General features: G+C 37.3%; 2 protein-coding genes across 10 annotated transcripts in view; one reads left to right on the forward strand and one right to left on the reverse strand.

Moving 5' to 3' along the window:
• palld (palladin, cytoskeletal associated protein) overlaps positions 1-11,386 on the forward strand; it is a 74,964-nt gene extending 63,578 nt beyond the window's left edge. For 7 of the 9 annotated variants that reach the window (XM_043219010.1, XM_043219014.1, XM_043219012.1 and 4 more), the window contains 9 exons: positions 76-114; positions 1,777-1,995; positions 3,112-3,261; positions 3,849-3,937; positions 4,706-4,838; positions 6,731-6,938; positions 7,573-7,738; positions 8,347-8,480; positions 9,688-11,386. In XM_043219010.1, coding sequence (XP_043074945.1) covers positions 76-114; positions 1,777-1,995; positions 3,112-3,261; positions 3,849-3,937; positions 4,706-4,838; positions 6,731-6,938; positions 7,573-7,738; positions 8,347-8,480; positions 9,688-9,848 — 1,299 coding nt within the window. In that variant the 3' untranslated portion in view covers positions 9,849-11,386. The remainder of the gene's footprint in view (positions 1-75; positions 115-1,776; positions 1,996-3,111; positions 3,262-3,848; positions 3,938-4,705; positions 4,839-6,730; positions 6,939-7,572; positions 7,739-8,346; positions 8,481-9,687) is intronic. The other 2 variants (XM_043219015.1, XM_043219013.1) reach the window with 1 other exon arrangement.
• On the reverse strand, positions 11,030-14,205 carry cbr4 (carbonyl reductase 4). The gene is made up of 6 exons (XM_043219029.1): positions 14,137-14,205; positions 13,519-13,670; positions 13,145-13,265; positions 12,888-13,021; positions 12,086-12,220; positions 11,030-11,990 (listed from the first exon to the last, which is right to left on the reverse strand). Exons 2-6 carry the CDS (start codon positions 13,661-13,663, stop codon positions 11,812-11,814), a joined length of 714 nt encoding a protein of 237 aa, XP_043074964.1. The 5' UTR covers positions 13,664-13,670; positions 14,137-14,205; the 3' UTR covers positions 11,030-11,811.
• Positions 14,206-14,881: the final 676 nt, after the last annotated feature.

Below are 14,881 nucleotides of genomic sequence, written 5' to 3' on the forward strand. Positions count from 1 at the left end.
TGCAATAGGTGTGTAATCTACGCAGGATGTGACATCATCCTGAACCCCCCTGCCTGTTTTCTGATTTCTCTACAGGAAGGCAGCTCAGCTGACTCAGAGTCTGTCCCTCAAAAGGTTATTCATACTCTTCCCGTCTATTACAAACTTCAAGCAGCGGCCTGTCTGTCCTCCTTATTTTTCACTCTTCTCCCAGTCTGCCTCACTGCTGTATTTCCCTTTGCTTCACCTCATGAGACCACCCCCAGTTGTTTAATTCGCTCACCCCCTCTGTGTGTGGTCACCCTAATGTTCTGGCCAGTCACTACTGTATGTGATTGTGTGTTTACTCTATGTGCTGTGTTTTCTTCTGTTGTCTCTGTTTATGGAATATTTGTGTTTTGATTAAGTACTTGACAGCAATATGACAGTGATTACTGTTGTACTCTCTGGGAAAATCATCAAATGCAGAGATTTACACTGCAATCTTACTGATCAAATAAGCAGTGTGTTCAGTGTTTGTATTGAACCAAAACTCCTGGGGGGTCCAATATTTAGAGGAAAGTGCAGTACTGTTTAAACGTTTGAGCTCAGTAAGATTTTTATGTCTTTAAATTTAGGGTAGACACATAATATATAAATAATAAGCAACAGTATAGACTTTTACTCTGATATAAAAGATAATTCTTGTTCTTTTAAACTTTTAATTAATCAAAAAAAAAATCCACTTCCACAAAGAATTTATGCAATGTTAAACTGTTTTCAATATTAAGAATCATGTTGAATGTTTCTTTAGCACCAAATTCAGAAGGATCATGTGACACCGAATACCAGAGTAATGGCTGCTAAAAAGTCAGCTTTGCCATGACAGGAATAAACTACATTTTAAAATGTATTCATAAAGTTTTTTTATTTTTAATTTTAAAAGTTATTGGTTATTGTGTTTTAGTTGTTGTAATAAACTGCTGATGAGGTTTATTTTGTGATAATGACAGCCATACCAAAAAGTTAAATGGGCAATTAATGAGAAATATATATATAATAAATATAATATATTTCTTAAATACAGTAATTTCTCTTGGACAGCAGTTGATTATGCAGTTTAGTGATCATTATGCAAAAACATTTGGCTACGTAAATGACCAAACAACATTATATGAAAATAAAAATGTTTTTTTTGCTGGTTGCCTAACACAATGTTTCTAATTTCTAACTGATCAGAGACCGCATGCGTCTGCTTCACACATTTCCTGCCTTCGAGTGGAGACACTAAAACGCACATGCTTCTCTTCCTCTGAACTGTGGGAAGTGGATGTGCTGTTAATGTTGTGTCATAAATTTAAAGTGTGCTAAGCGCTCCACACACACATCCTTGGGCAAATAGCGGTTGTCTGTGTGTTTGCATAGGAAATATGCGTGCGTGTGTGTTTTTGGGAGGATGTGGCTGAACGTGCCAGTGTAAGTTCACTATCTACATATGTAGTTATGATGGGGTTGTGTGTGCGTGTGCGTTGTTCTTGCTGCAGCTGCGTCTTAAACCTGTAATTACTGTTGTGATGTGTCATCAACACACACTTTTCTCCAGATGTCCCTTCTGCCTGCAGAGTGAAATAAAAAGAAACGAAAGACTAGAAACAGACCAGATGAAAGAGCAATAGGAGTTGGATACAAGCCTGAATAAATCATAGGACACAGTGATGAGAGGATGTGTGCTTGAATGAATAAAATGAGTGATTGAATGAGTTTGTAAGTTGAGGTGAGGGTCATAAGTTAAGGTCTTTTTGTTTGTTTGTGTGACAGGAGTATAAAGTGTCCAGTTTCGAGCAGCGGTTGATCAGCGAGATCGAGTTCCGTCTGGAGCGCTCACCTGTGGAGGAATCCGACGATGACGTTCAGCATGATGAAGACGCGCCTGGAGAGGTCGCACCGTTCTTCGATCAGAAGCTCAAACATTACAAGGTCTTCGAGGGAATGCCTGTGACCTTCAGCTGCAAGGTCATTGGAGACCCAAAGCCAAAGGTGAGAGGTCATCACCCGGTTTAGCTGTGTTAGCATGTTTACGTTCTTGTTGCTTGTAAGCAGATACTTGTCAGCGACTTCCACAAAAGTGTGTGTGTTTATGACTGCAATCTCAGCAGGTAGATACCTATTAAAGAGTAGTTCACAGAGAAATTACAGGATATCCAAGATGTAGATATGGAGAAATTTACATTCAGATTATTTGGTCATCAATGGATCCACTGCAGTGAATGGGTGCCGTCAGAATGAGAGTCCAAACAGTTGATTAAAACATCACAATAATCTGCATTATTGTGCAATTCACACTACTCTAATCAGTTATTTAATATCTAAGATCTTAAGCCAAAAGCTGCATGTTTGTAATAAATTTATCAATAGTTTTTTAAGTGTAAACCAATTCCTCCATTTGTCCTTAATCTATAATATTGCTTTTTCTTATGAAAAAGTTGTCTCCTCTGAATCAGGTGAGAAATGTGGACAGATCATACATGAGTAACAAACTGTCCAGATTGGTTCTAAATTTGGTGCATCTGGATATGAGAAGGCAACAAGACATGAGCTTATTCCCTGGAGGAAGCGTTATTATGGATTATGGAATTGGTGGTTTAAAGTTAAAACACCTCAATAGATTTGTTTCTTACAAACTTCACAATAGCTTTTCACTTCACAACATGTTAACTAATGGACTTAATGTGTGTATTACTTGAGTTATTTTTATGCCACCATATACTTTGCTTTACAATATATAATTTTAATAACAATCTGTAGTTTTATACTGCATATTGTTCTGGAGATACAGTAGTGGTTCACAGCATGGAGGTTTTGTTGTTGTAAGTGATTGTTGGATAAGTGACTGGAATGATGGGATTGGTGGTGTATCATCTGTGACTAGGCTGGTTCCATCGAAGCTCTGCTCCGCTTCCCTTCTAAAATTTCAGCCATATATGGCTGTCTCGCTTTCATTGTGTCTCTCTCTGACTACCATGAGACCACATTAATGACTGTGTGATGACAGCAGACTTAATAACAGAAGTGATGAAGAAGAGGAAAAAAAGAAACAACGGTACAGCCCTTGGAGTGTTGCGTAACCATGTATATATCTGTGTGTGTTTGAAGGTGTACTGGTTTAAGGATGGAAAGCAGATCTCGAAGCGCAGTGAACACTACCGTATCAGTCGTGATCCAGATGGCACGTGTTCTCTGCACACAGCGGCTGCCTCACTAGACGATGATGGGAACTACACCATTATGGCAGGCAACCCAGCGGTGAGATGAAATGTTTTTGTTTTGTTTTATGTAGTTGTTGTTTTTTTTTTTTTTTATAGATGATAACAATGGATTTAAGCTCATCAGTTTTTTGTATTTATACACATGCAACACAAAATTCCCTAGTATAACATGCAAGGCTTAAAAAGTTGGAGACGAGTCATACACCCAAATTGCAGAAGGCAATAATTCCGCAATGGTTATTTTGTGTTAACTACAAAAAATATATAATACCTTTTATCAGAGTTTGATCTCTTTTTTTTTTTTCCTCACATTCACACACACATACACGCTTTCTCAAGTGGCTAGTCAGCATGACCAGTGTTTTGGTGGAGACGGATAAACATTGGTAGTCAGGGGGAAGTGACTGACCAGAAGCACAAAAAAAAAATCTACAGCCTTTGGAAGGGTCAGAAGTTCACACACATTTAGACACATTCCAGCTAGAAATCAACCAAAATTCAACCCAGACAACTGTATGCTTAGATATGTGGCATGCCTGTCACCTTTCTTTTTCTCTATTATCCATAAGTACAGCATATAATGTCTAAATGTTTCTCTCTGTGTCTTTTGTCTTTCTGTTGTAGGGGAGAGTGAGCTGTACTGGAAGGATGATGGTCCAGGCTGTGAACCAAAGGGGAAGAAGTCAGCGCTCCACACCTGGACACATCCGCAGGTATATAAGCTCTGCTGTTTCTAAACGTATGTCCAGGATCAGGTTTTCTCTGTGGGACTAGCACTAATAGAAGGTGTGTCCCATGTAAAGAACACCTGTATATTTTGGACAATGATGCAAGGACCATGTTGAGATATCTTTTGTGCAGAATAGAAAATGTGAATGGGTGGGGTTTCCTCTGGATTAGATATAGTATGTCTGGTCATTCAGGTCTTCAAGGTTTTTTGTTTGGTTGGCATTGTTAATAGTCTCTCAAGGCAAAGCTGTGTGCCAACTTATCATTTAAACTTAAAACTTAGATATGATTTCCTTCACAAAGTAAGCTCTTTATTAAAAACTATTTAATTAAGAGAATAAAAGGGAAATCTTTTTTTTTTTTTTTTTTTTTAAATAAAACCACAAATGTGTTGATTTTTGGTGTTTCATGACATTCTCTTTTTTTTTTTATACATTACAGGCATACTTTTTTGTTTTTAAAATGTCACCCAATGTATTTTTAAATAATACCTTTTACGTTAAAATTGTCATAATTTCTTTTTTTCTTTTTTTTTTTATCCTCTTGACTATTTCAAAATGATCCAAAATGTCTTTGATTGAATTAGTTTAATTCATAATAAATGTATTGAAAATCCTTTAATTACCAAAAACATTAATATGCCAACCCTGTTGCCAAATCTCTTCTTCTTCTTTTTTTTCATTATTTACATTTGATTATTCACAATGAAAACGTGACCAGAATTGACTTGAATTTAATTAAATTTTTTCCAGACCACGCTCAAGGTCCAGAGACAGCGGAGATGAGAATGAGAATATTCAGGAACGTCACTTCCGCCCTCATTTTCTGCAGGCCCCCGGTGACCTTATTGTGCAGGAGGGTAAACTTTGCCGCATGGACTGCAAGGTGACCACACAAACACTACCGTACTTAACTTACACATAATGTGTGACCATGCTGACTTGCATATCACTGCACATAAATTTATTACATAGTCACTTAAAGGCATAGTTCACCCAAATTTAAAAACCCTGTAATCGCTCGCCTTCAAGATGTTCCAGACCTATGTGACTGACCTTCTTCCACTGAACTATTGAAATATTTTGAAGAATGTGGCTAACCAAACTTTATTTATTTGCATAGTATTCAATTTTCATTTAAATCACTGAGAACCAACATCTTTTTGGTTACCTATATTCTTACCAAAAAAAACACACAAAACTTAGTAAACCATAATAAAAATGGTTTCTTAAAACTTATAAACTGGTAAACTGTCCCTTTAACGAGTAAATAAACACATGGGCATTTCAGAGGCTAGAGAAAACATCCTTTGTGTGATATATGGAAAAGGTTTTCTCCCTCTGCAATGTGAAGAAAAAGGGGAACAAATCGGTGTTTCATCACTTCTAAAATGATGGATGGACTTAGTGAAAAGCTGGAAATATACTTCATTTTCTCTCTTTCTCATATTATTGAGTTTTCTTCTTTCTGTCACATGTGTTTCCATTGGCTTACCGCTGTCTCTGAAGACAGTCCTCTCTATCCTCTGTTCCTCCCTCTGTCTCTGCCGCTGTTTTGTCTGTCCCATATTTCTTTCTTTCTCTTCATTTGCCGCCTTTCTCATGACACCCACACCACCCTTTCATCTTTTTCAGTTTTAGAAGTTTCCACAGATCGATCGATCTATCTATCTATCTATCTATCTATCTATCAGAAGAAAAGAAAACGAAACGCATAATATTTAGCTACTCAGTTTGGCAGTCAACATTTATTTCTTTTCTTTGACCGTTTCTTAAAGAAACACAAGCTTCAGTTTTTAATTCTTTCAGTTCTTGTTTGTGGAAAATGGCTTTTGGTTTCTCTCAGTCTCACTTTTCCTGTTACTTTAACCTTTTAATCAAAATTTTCACCCTTATTTTTAGTTTTCAGATTTATTTATTAGTGTCTGTTCCCATTTATCTGTCATCTTCTCTCTCTCTCTCTCTCAGGTTGTTGTCTGACTGTAGTTTTACATTCTGTTTCTGTCCCTCTGCCCATGTTTGGCTGTGATCTGTGTATGTCAGAATAAAGGCTCTCTGTGCCATAGAGGGATTCACACGCTATAAAAAGACCCTGATTTGTAATGCACTCATGCACAGCGCCCTTAATGTCAATGGTATTTATAGAACCGATTTATTTCCTCTGGCTTTGAGACTTTCCAAACTTTCTAGGCCACAAATGTCCCTAGATGCAGTTCAGGAGGTCTAAAATCAAAGTGCCTTTTTTCAGTTCGAGTTCTCTGCTTTTTCACTTAAACAGCCTGTTCTTTCAATTGAAGTCATGAACGCTTTAAAGTTGGCTGTAGTGAGATGTGTGATGGACGTTGTAAGCATCACGCAGGGAATATGCACACCCAGGGGAACTTCACTTGAGCAGTGTTTTCACATGCATCGTGAACGCTCTCAGGAACATCACAACAAATGCAGAGGGATAAACGACCCCATGCGTAAACACACGCACACGTTCATAAACACACAGACACATTGACTGGTGGTCTGTTGCTGACACACCTTCGGGTGGAGCAGGTGTTGTGTTTCTCAGGAATGTGAGAGTTTGTTGAAAATAGAGCCCAGGCATTGTACACAGACCGATTTTCCCATGAGAACCACACGCACAGAGCCACCAGATACCCCACACCAGACATTAACGCTGGTATCCGGGTTGAAAATACTTTGTAAGGGGCAATTGCACCATAATTTACGTTTTATAGAAGAGTGGGAAATGTTGCTGAAAATGATTAACTTGTCTTTTAAACATAGGTAAGTGGCCTGCCAACTCCTGACCTCGTCTGGCAGCTGAATGGCCAGATCATCCGTCCAGACTCCTCCCATAAGATGCTGGTGAGGGAGAACGGGGTTCACTCATTGGTCATCGAGCCTGTCACTAGCAGAGATGCAGGAGTTTACACGTGCATCGCCAGCAACAGAGCTGGACAGAACTCATTCAACCTAGAGCTTATTGTTGCAGGTACACGATCATTATTATCAGCACAACCATAGAGTGCAACTTGAAATAAAAAAATCACTGTCCCAAGATGTAGTGTAAATTATAAATATTATGCGACAAAATTATGTGGAAAAATATACATCTCATTCTTATGAAAAAGCTAAATAAAATGTACATTCGCGATTTAGGTCTTTTATGTTTACAAATAAAGTAATAAAATGGGGATATATTGTGAAGTATTATCACAATTTAAAATAATTTTTGTATTTTATTGTAATTTATTCCTGTGATGCCTAAGCTGTTTTTTTTTTTTTTTTTCAGCAGCCATTTCTCTTGTATCATATTCAGAAATCAGTCTAATATGCTGATTCACTGCTCAAAAAACACTTCTTTAATCATAAATGTCGCTGCTTTATGTATTTTATTTATTAAAAAAACTATTATTTGAAATAGAAATGTATTTTTTAAAAACATTTTAAATGTGTCCTTATTGAATACAACTGTCTTTCTTTCAAATCTCTTTCTTTACCCCCTGTAAAATATGTATATTTGTAAGAAAAATATTTTTCACATTTTTATGTTTGTGTATGTGTAAATATGCGTAGTAGTTTAGTTTTTTTTAATCACTATTATTAATTTTTCATCCTTTCTTTAGCCAAAGAGATGCATAAAGCTCCATGTTTCATTGAGAAACTCCAGAACACAAGTGTTGCTGAGGGTCACCCAGTGCGTCTCGAGTGCCGTGTGTCTGGAGTCCCGTTCCCACAGATCTTCTGGAAGAAAGAGAACGAGTCCTTCACTCATAACACCGACAGGATAAGGTAGGAGACCTTGGGCAAATCAGAGCCCTCCTACAACCATTACAAACTACGGTTTAGCTAAAGCACTACTTTTATTTTATAGTATATTTATATTTTATCACATTAAACACTATTTATTTACTCTATAGATACATTTAAGACCTCACTGTGCACTACTACCCTGTATATAGCAGATGTTAGAAGGCTGGTATTTAAAGTGCCTACGTGTGTGTGTGTGTGTGTGTGTGTGTGTGTGTGTGTGTGTGCTGATGAAAAGATCCTTGTAAAAGAAATGTATATGTGTGTATACACACACACACACACACACACACACACACACACACACACACACACACACACACACACACACACACACACACACACACACTGTAACCTCACCACAAACGCTACTGTCTGCACCACCTCAGAGAGACGAGAGCAGTTAGTCACAAGCCGTAAAGTCTACAGTTGTTGTTTGTTGACACGATTTGCTCATAAGGGTTCAAATCAAAGTAACATGGCCATGCAGCTTGAACAAACAATCCTTGCATCTCATTCAAATTCTTCGTTTCAAGACGAACAGTGTGAGTTGTGCTTAATCATTTCGAATGTTCAATTCTATTTCCCAGCATGCACCAGGACAACTTTGGTTACCTCTGTATGATCATCCAGCCGGCTCTGAAGGAAGACGCAGGCTGGTACACCGTTTCGGCTAAGAACGAAGCTGGCATCATCTCCAGTACGGCACGTCTCGATGTACACGGTCAGTCAAACACACAACGGAAACGGATATTCAGAATGCATCCAACAATGCAGAGTTATGATTGGTAAAAGACCAAAGTACACTAAACACAGCCTAAGCAGTTTAAGTGGTTTATCTGATCAATGTGTTTGCCTAAATTACTTTAGATTAAGAACAAAACCGTATTTAATCTGTCCAATAAAAGCACACTCCCTTCCTCCGCCCAATGTTGTTGCCATAGCAATCCCATCAGCCAGTGCTGTGTGTTTGCCATCAACAACAGGGTTAACAATACAGATGCATTACTTAAGGTTAAAGCAACAGTGGACTGGCAGCCTGTGTACTGGAGCCTTGTGAAAGTAGTTTTAATCTCTGTCATGAAATGATTAAAACTCAATGCATGCAGTCTGGAATAAATCGGAACTAGTTTGCTCAACTCTTAATATTTTTGGCTTTGGTACAATATAAGCTTTGATACATCAAAATTGATATTAAATTAATTTACCAATATTAAAACTCTGGCAGATACCAATAATTCACTGATCATTTAATAAAAGCTATACGTTTTTAAAAGATCCATGGTTGTTATAAAAATTAAAAAAAATAAGCTAAAATTGAATTTTAATGCAACAAGTGAATTTAGGCAACATAGTACACATGAATTTTATACTAAATATTATTATTATTTGTTAAAGATTACATGTAATATAATTAACTATTAATTATTATTAATATAATTAGTGTTTTAAATCTTGCATGCAAATGAGCTGATGGCAAACATTAAACTAAATGGGGGAAAAAAAACTAGTGCTGCCAAATGATTAATCACAATTTTTGATTACATAACGTGCATAATGTGTATATTTTCAAAATATTAAACAAATGTAAGGTAAAACTATTTTAAGCATACATTTAAGTAGCTACTGAGTTATATTAATATATGTTTAGGAGTAGGGTTTGGCTTGGGGCTACTTGCATGTAATTATGCATCATTTATTGTTATTGTTGTTATTATAATGGAATTATCATATACATACACAGAAACACACCATTTATTTGAGTCTTTTTCAACTGTGTAACCTAAATAAAACATTCAAAGATATACAGGAAAGTCTCCATATGTTTTCATGATTGAGGAACTACAGTCATTATCTAGACATTAATATTACATCCTGTAAATTCTTCAAAATGAGAAACCATTTTCATCCTCTCCCTTTCCTTCCTTCAGCCCAGTGGCAGCAGACTCACACCCCCAAGCTCAAGAAGGTGCGTCCATCAACGAGCCGCTACGCCGCTCTGACAGAACGGGGTCTGGACGTAAAGGCGGCCTTCTTCCCAGACTCCAATCCCCTTCTTCCTGGCACCCTAGTGGAGAGTGACGACCTGTAGAGACTAGCTCGGAGGATCTGACCTTCGAACCCCAAACCCTTGATCCCGCATACTCCATAATCCCCAAACACTTCCCTACAAAACCCTCTTGCTGGGGTTGGATGAAAAAGTGATCGTTTGACTTTGCATAGCGATGGAGGAAGCTGCTAAGCATTTCCTCCGAGATTTTGATTCTTGGTATTATCACTTCATCTCCGCCTAAGGGAGGACCATTTGCTTTACTTTTACTTCAGTTGTTTTCTGAGGGGAAGTGATGTGGGTGCTTAAGTGAGGTCATATCCTGCTTGTAAACAGACTTGATGGTTCGCTGGCGCACTTAACACACACACACACACACGCACACACACATACATACATACACACACACCAGCACGCTTTGAGGAAGGAGGTAGTATACCGATGATCACCTTGTTTTTCATCTCTAGATTTCACAAGTGCCTAAGAAATATTTAATTTTAAAATAAAAATAATAAAAAAAAATCTATTCAAATAACTAGCATCTAGCTGTGCATGTTACTACGGTGCCAACATGTAACACTTTTTATGTATTTAGTTATAATGCCTTAGTTTAGATATATTTATGAAACGCTGGAGGAAATGTCTTCCTCACAGGAAATAGGACTTTTTTTGGGGGGTGGTTGGGGATTGGGGTTCTCTGGATGTAGGAAAGATGGACACCCCTAAAACTCCATGGACCTCATCGTCCCTAGAGCTTCAGGGTCCTTGAGATCCAGCATATTGATCAGACGCACACTGCCATAGATAGACGCCGCATCTGGATCTCGGCTCCAATCCAGAGATGTCGCACAAGGCCGGGCCTTAATGATCTCTTCCCACCCTGTCTTTTTTTTTGTTTTGTTTTTTTTAGGAGAGATGAAAAGCGGAGACTGATATGTCATTAACTTGAGTGATGAGATTTTTGTAAGTTTTGGCTGACTGACAGGTTTGGACAGTTTGTTGTGTTTCCATGGAAGTGAGAGTAATGAGGAATGCCTATGATGGAAGTAAAGGAAACGGAATCGACGCACGCATGTTTGGGGAGGATGGGCTGATTGCGAAAGAAGCCGAGATTTATACTTGATTTTAATGATGTTGGTGCATGGAATGACGAGATGGTAATGCTTTGACAGGTAGGCTTCGGTTTTCAGGTTTCGAATTACAGAAACGTGCAAAAAATGTGATGCTGTTTTTATAAGTTGTATTTTATTGGCTCCAACATATTCCTTCGTAACGCATTCATAATGATACTAGCTTTGATCAGTTGAGTATCAAATACTCAGTTTAAATAGTTTAGCCCTCATCTCACTCATTTGCCACATATATACAAAAAAATACAGCATAACAGTATACACGCATACGCCTGTGATTTGCATATGTTTTTTTTTTCTTGCACAGCTGTTTATCCTACAAATACAGATTTTAGAAGGTTCTTACTTTGCAATATTTTCTGTTGCCAACCTGTGCCTGTATACGGACTGTTCTCCTTTATTCTCTTCTGGTTTATGAATAGTACAATAAATAAACGTCTCTGAAATTGAGTCTGGGTTGAGTCCAGTTGCTCTTGGCAAAAACGTTTCTTGGTAATCTGTATTTTTTACGATGGTGAAAAGGACAGGATTTAATACATTTAATTTTAAAAATAATTTTATATGAGATTAGGGGTTCTGTAAGTGTAATGTTAAATGCTAAAATGACATCACACAGCGAGTCATCTCCTCCGCGTGTCGACCTTTGACCTCTGTCATCCCGAGTATGGAACATGAGCCATATCCTTAAAAACTCCAGTGAACTAAAAATAACCTTAATCCAACCCAGATGGGCCAAAACCGCTCTTACACAACGATACGTGTGACTCCACAGAGCTATCAGGAGGTGATCAACAATATCAAGATTTAAAGCAGTCTGTAAACTGTGACTGTACATTATTATCAAGCATAACGAATATATGAAGTTTGCTCGCTCATCACAGTGCCAGCTGTAGCCCTCCATCCACGAGCAGAAGCTGTCCTGTGATATAAGGAGACTCCAGGAGGAAAAGGACCGCTTGGGCCACCTCTGCAGGTTCCCCAAAACGGCCCAGTGGAATTCTTCTGACCGCGTCTTCCTTCTCCATTCCTGCAGTCATGTCTGTCCGAATGAATCCTGAGAGTGAAAAAAATTTCCTGTTACTCGGATGACTGCTAATATGCAGATTAATAGGCAAAAGAAACAGCAGAATGATAAAGAGAGGCCAAAACCTGGAGCCACCAAGTTGACTCGTATATTCCGGGTAGCAACCTCTTTCGCCAGTGAGCGTGTGAATCCTTCAAGTCCGGCTTTACTGGCACTGTACACACACTGCCCGGGGTTACCCTTCACACCCACCACGGAGCCTGAGGAAACAGGATTAAACCTACAGTATAAACCCTGCTGTATCATACAGTGTTTGATAAGCAATTTTCTAAAGCCTCTAAATGAACAAAATGACTTTGGGAAAAAAAAAAGCCACTTTGATCTAGTACGATCCCTCTGACATCTGATTAATACTTGATTTTTTTTAGAAATTAGAGGCCTTTTCATTTAATTCTAAATGTCTTTTTGAAACCTTGAATGATTTGTATGAATTGGTAGCATAAAAATAATTTGTATTAATGTTAGAAACAAAAAAAAAAACATGTATTGGACTGAAGCATCCACACTTCATTTTTTGAATATTATCTGTCGTATGTTTACATTCCAAGCTATTAGAATTGCATCTTTTTTTTGCCATAAAAATATTAGCAAATGCACCAAATGGCATTTAAATTGAGATGCCTTTCCTGCACAAAATGCATATCATAAAATGAGCAATAAAAGAAGAACTTCCATTGAAGTTTCACAAGCGCAAGAAACACATCAATGCAGAGAAAGACTATTTAAAATCTGTAGCTCCATCTAGTGGTGATTAAAGTAACTTTAAAAGACTTTTCCCCTTTTCTCCAGGAAGAACTCCACGACACCGTACTGTAATAATACATAAGAAGATCATAAGTTATTGGGGCATAGAGAAATAAGACTCACCTATGTTGACAATCGCTCCTCCGTGACTGAGCATGCTCCGTAGAGCTCCTCTGCACGTCAGCATTGAGCCCAGCAGGTTGGTGTGAAGAACAGACAGCATGTCTTCAGATTTACTCCTCAATAACAAGGCATCTCTTTAAAATGAACACACATTCAATATATATTTATATATTCCGTTTATCATTATCTGCTCTTTTAATTTTTTTGTTGGTCTGATATATTTATTCAGTATGATATTTTCTGCATCACTGCCTGACCTGTTGATGCCAGCTGCGTTAACCAGGTATCCCACTGAGCCACAGGTCTTACTGATGCTCTCAAATGCTCTCTGAACGTCATCTTCTTTAGAGACGTCACAGCTTAGACCCAAATGCTTTTCTGAAATTAAATATACACTCCAGAATTCTAGCATCCATATGAACATGATTTAAGATTAATTAATTCATTGTCCATCCTGGTAACACAATATTTTTCTCTGTGCTGTTGATTATACAAAACGATATATATGCGTGTGTATATATGTATGTGTGTGTGTGTGTGTGTGTGTGTGTGTGTAATAAAGGCCTATGATAAAGGTTTTCATCAGAGAACCAATGCAAAGTAACTGATTCGTAATGATTCACTGATTCACCTCCAGGGAGAGATTCAGCTGTAACCTGTGCAGCCTCCTTATTCCTAGACAACACCACAACCCTATGACCCCTCTGTGCTAACAGCTGAGAAACTGCTCGCCCAATGCCACGTGAACCCCCAAACACTACAGCCAGTCTGGACATCACGGCCCTAAAAGACAAAAAACACAGCACACAATGAACAGCAGCCAGATATTGAATTAGCAAAGATGAAAGTACAACTTAAAACAGTACTGTATCATCTGAAAAAAAAAGTAGCTTATAAAGAAACAAAGCATGTTTGATTCACATTTGATTACTGCTGTGCCAATACATGTTAATATAGTGTATAGTATAGTGCACTGTGTATTTGTAGTTTGTAACTACCGAGGCATTCTAAAAGGTTCTAAATTCTTAGATGTACCACATTACTGCTGGCAATATCTAGCATTAAAGTAATTAAGAAAACTGCAGAGCAGAAATTATTTAGTTTACTCGAAAGTTACAATTGCCACTGACAATGAGCAACATGCCTTAGAGATCCGTTGCACAATTATAGTTAGTTTAACAGTACAGGATTTAGGATTTCAGACGACAAGATACCGAACTCGTGTTAAATATAGGTAATATAGGTCTACCGTTCGATGTTGTCGCTAAATGTGAACTTGTGTTAGAACGGGTGCCGCCATGTTGAATGAACTGCGCGTGGTGTCCGATAGGCGGAGCCAAACGCGCCGGTAAATTAATATGAACTCAAAGATCTAACACATTGTTATGTATTTATTTAGTCAATGAATTGCCTAAGTAACGCATTCTATTGCGATTAAATCAGATAGCGGGAAATTAGTTGTATAATATAGACATCGATGACTTCGAGATTTTTGCCCTGCAGTGATGCAGTGATAAAATAAGTTTACAGAATCTTAAAATACTGACAAATTAGACAATTGAGTAAAATATTAACATATTTAAAATTAATAAAAGCATTAAGTAATATATAAATAATATATAAAAAAATGGAACAAGTATTTATAATATAAGATCATATAATAATTATTATAAATACTAAGATAAATACATATACATATATAAAAACATATCAGACATAAATATCAGCAATAAATGTGTATATATATATATATATATATATATATATATATATATATATATATATATATATATATATATATATATATATATATATATATATATATAATTTTTAAATGGGTTTTTGTTCTTTTTACTTTTTCTATTAACATAAATAAAACATGCTTTGTACTTCACAAATGCAGTGAAGTTAATCCTTTTGTCTTTTCATTTTCAAAAAGCCCATCAGTTAAAGGCCATGAAAGCGGATACTGGCCACAGACTCTGTAGTGGCTC

The sequence above is a fragment of the Puntigrus tetrazona genome, chromosome 20 (genome assembly GCF_018831695.1).
Source record: "Puntigrus tetrazona isolate hp1 chromosome 20, ASM1883169v1, whole genome shotgun sequence".
NCBI classification, from domain to species: Eukaryota; Metazoa; Chordata; class Actinopteri; order Cypriniformes; family Cyprinidae; genus Puntigrus; species Puntigrus tetrazona.

What these genes read in the sequence shown, in the direction of transcription:
- cbr4 (XM_043219029.1), bottom strand. Translation starts at nt 13,663, where the DNA reads ATGTCCAGACTGGCTGTAGTGTTTGGGGGTTCACGTGGCATTGGGCGA. An exon ending in AGGAGCGATTGTCAACATAG is followed by an intron (nt 12,221 to 12,887) that starts GTGAGTCTTATT and finishes CTGTTTCCTCAG; the next exon opens with GCTCCGTGGTGGGTGTGAAG. An exon ending in AGTCAACTTGGTGGCTCCAG is followed by an intron (nt 11,991 to 12,085) that starts GTTTTGGCCTCT and finishes TTTCACTCTCAG; the next exon opens with GATTCATTCGGACAGACATG.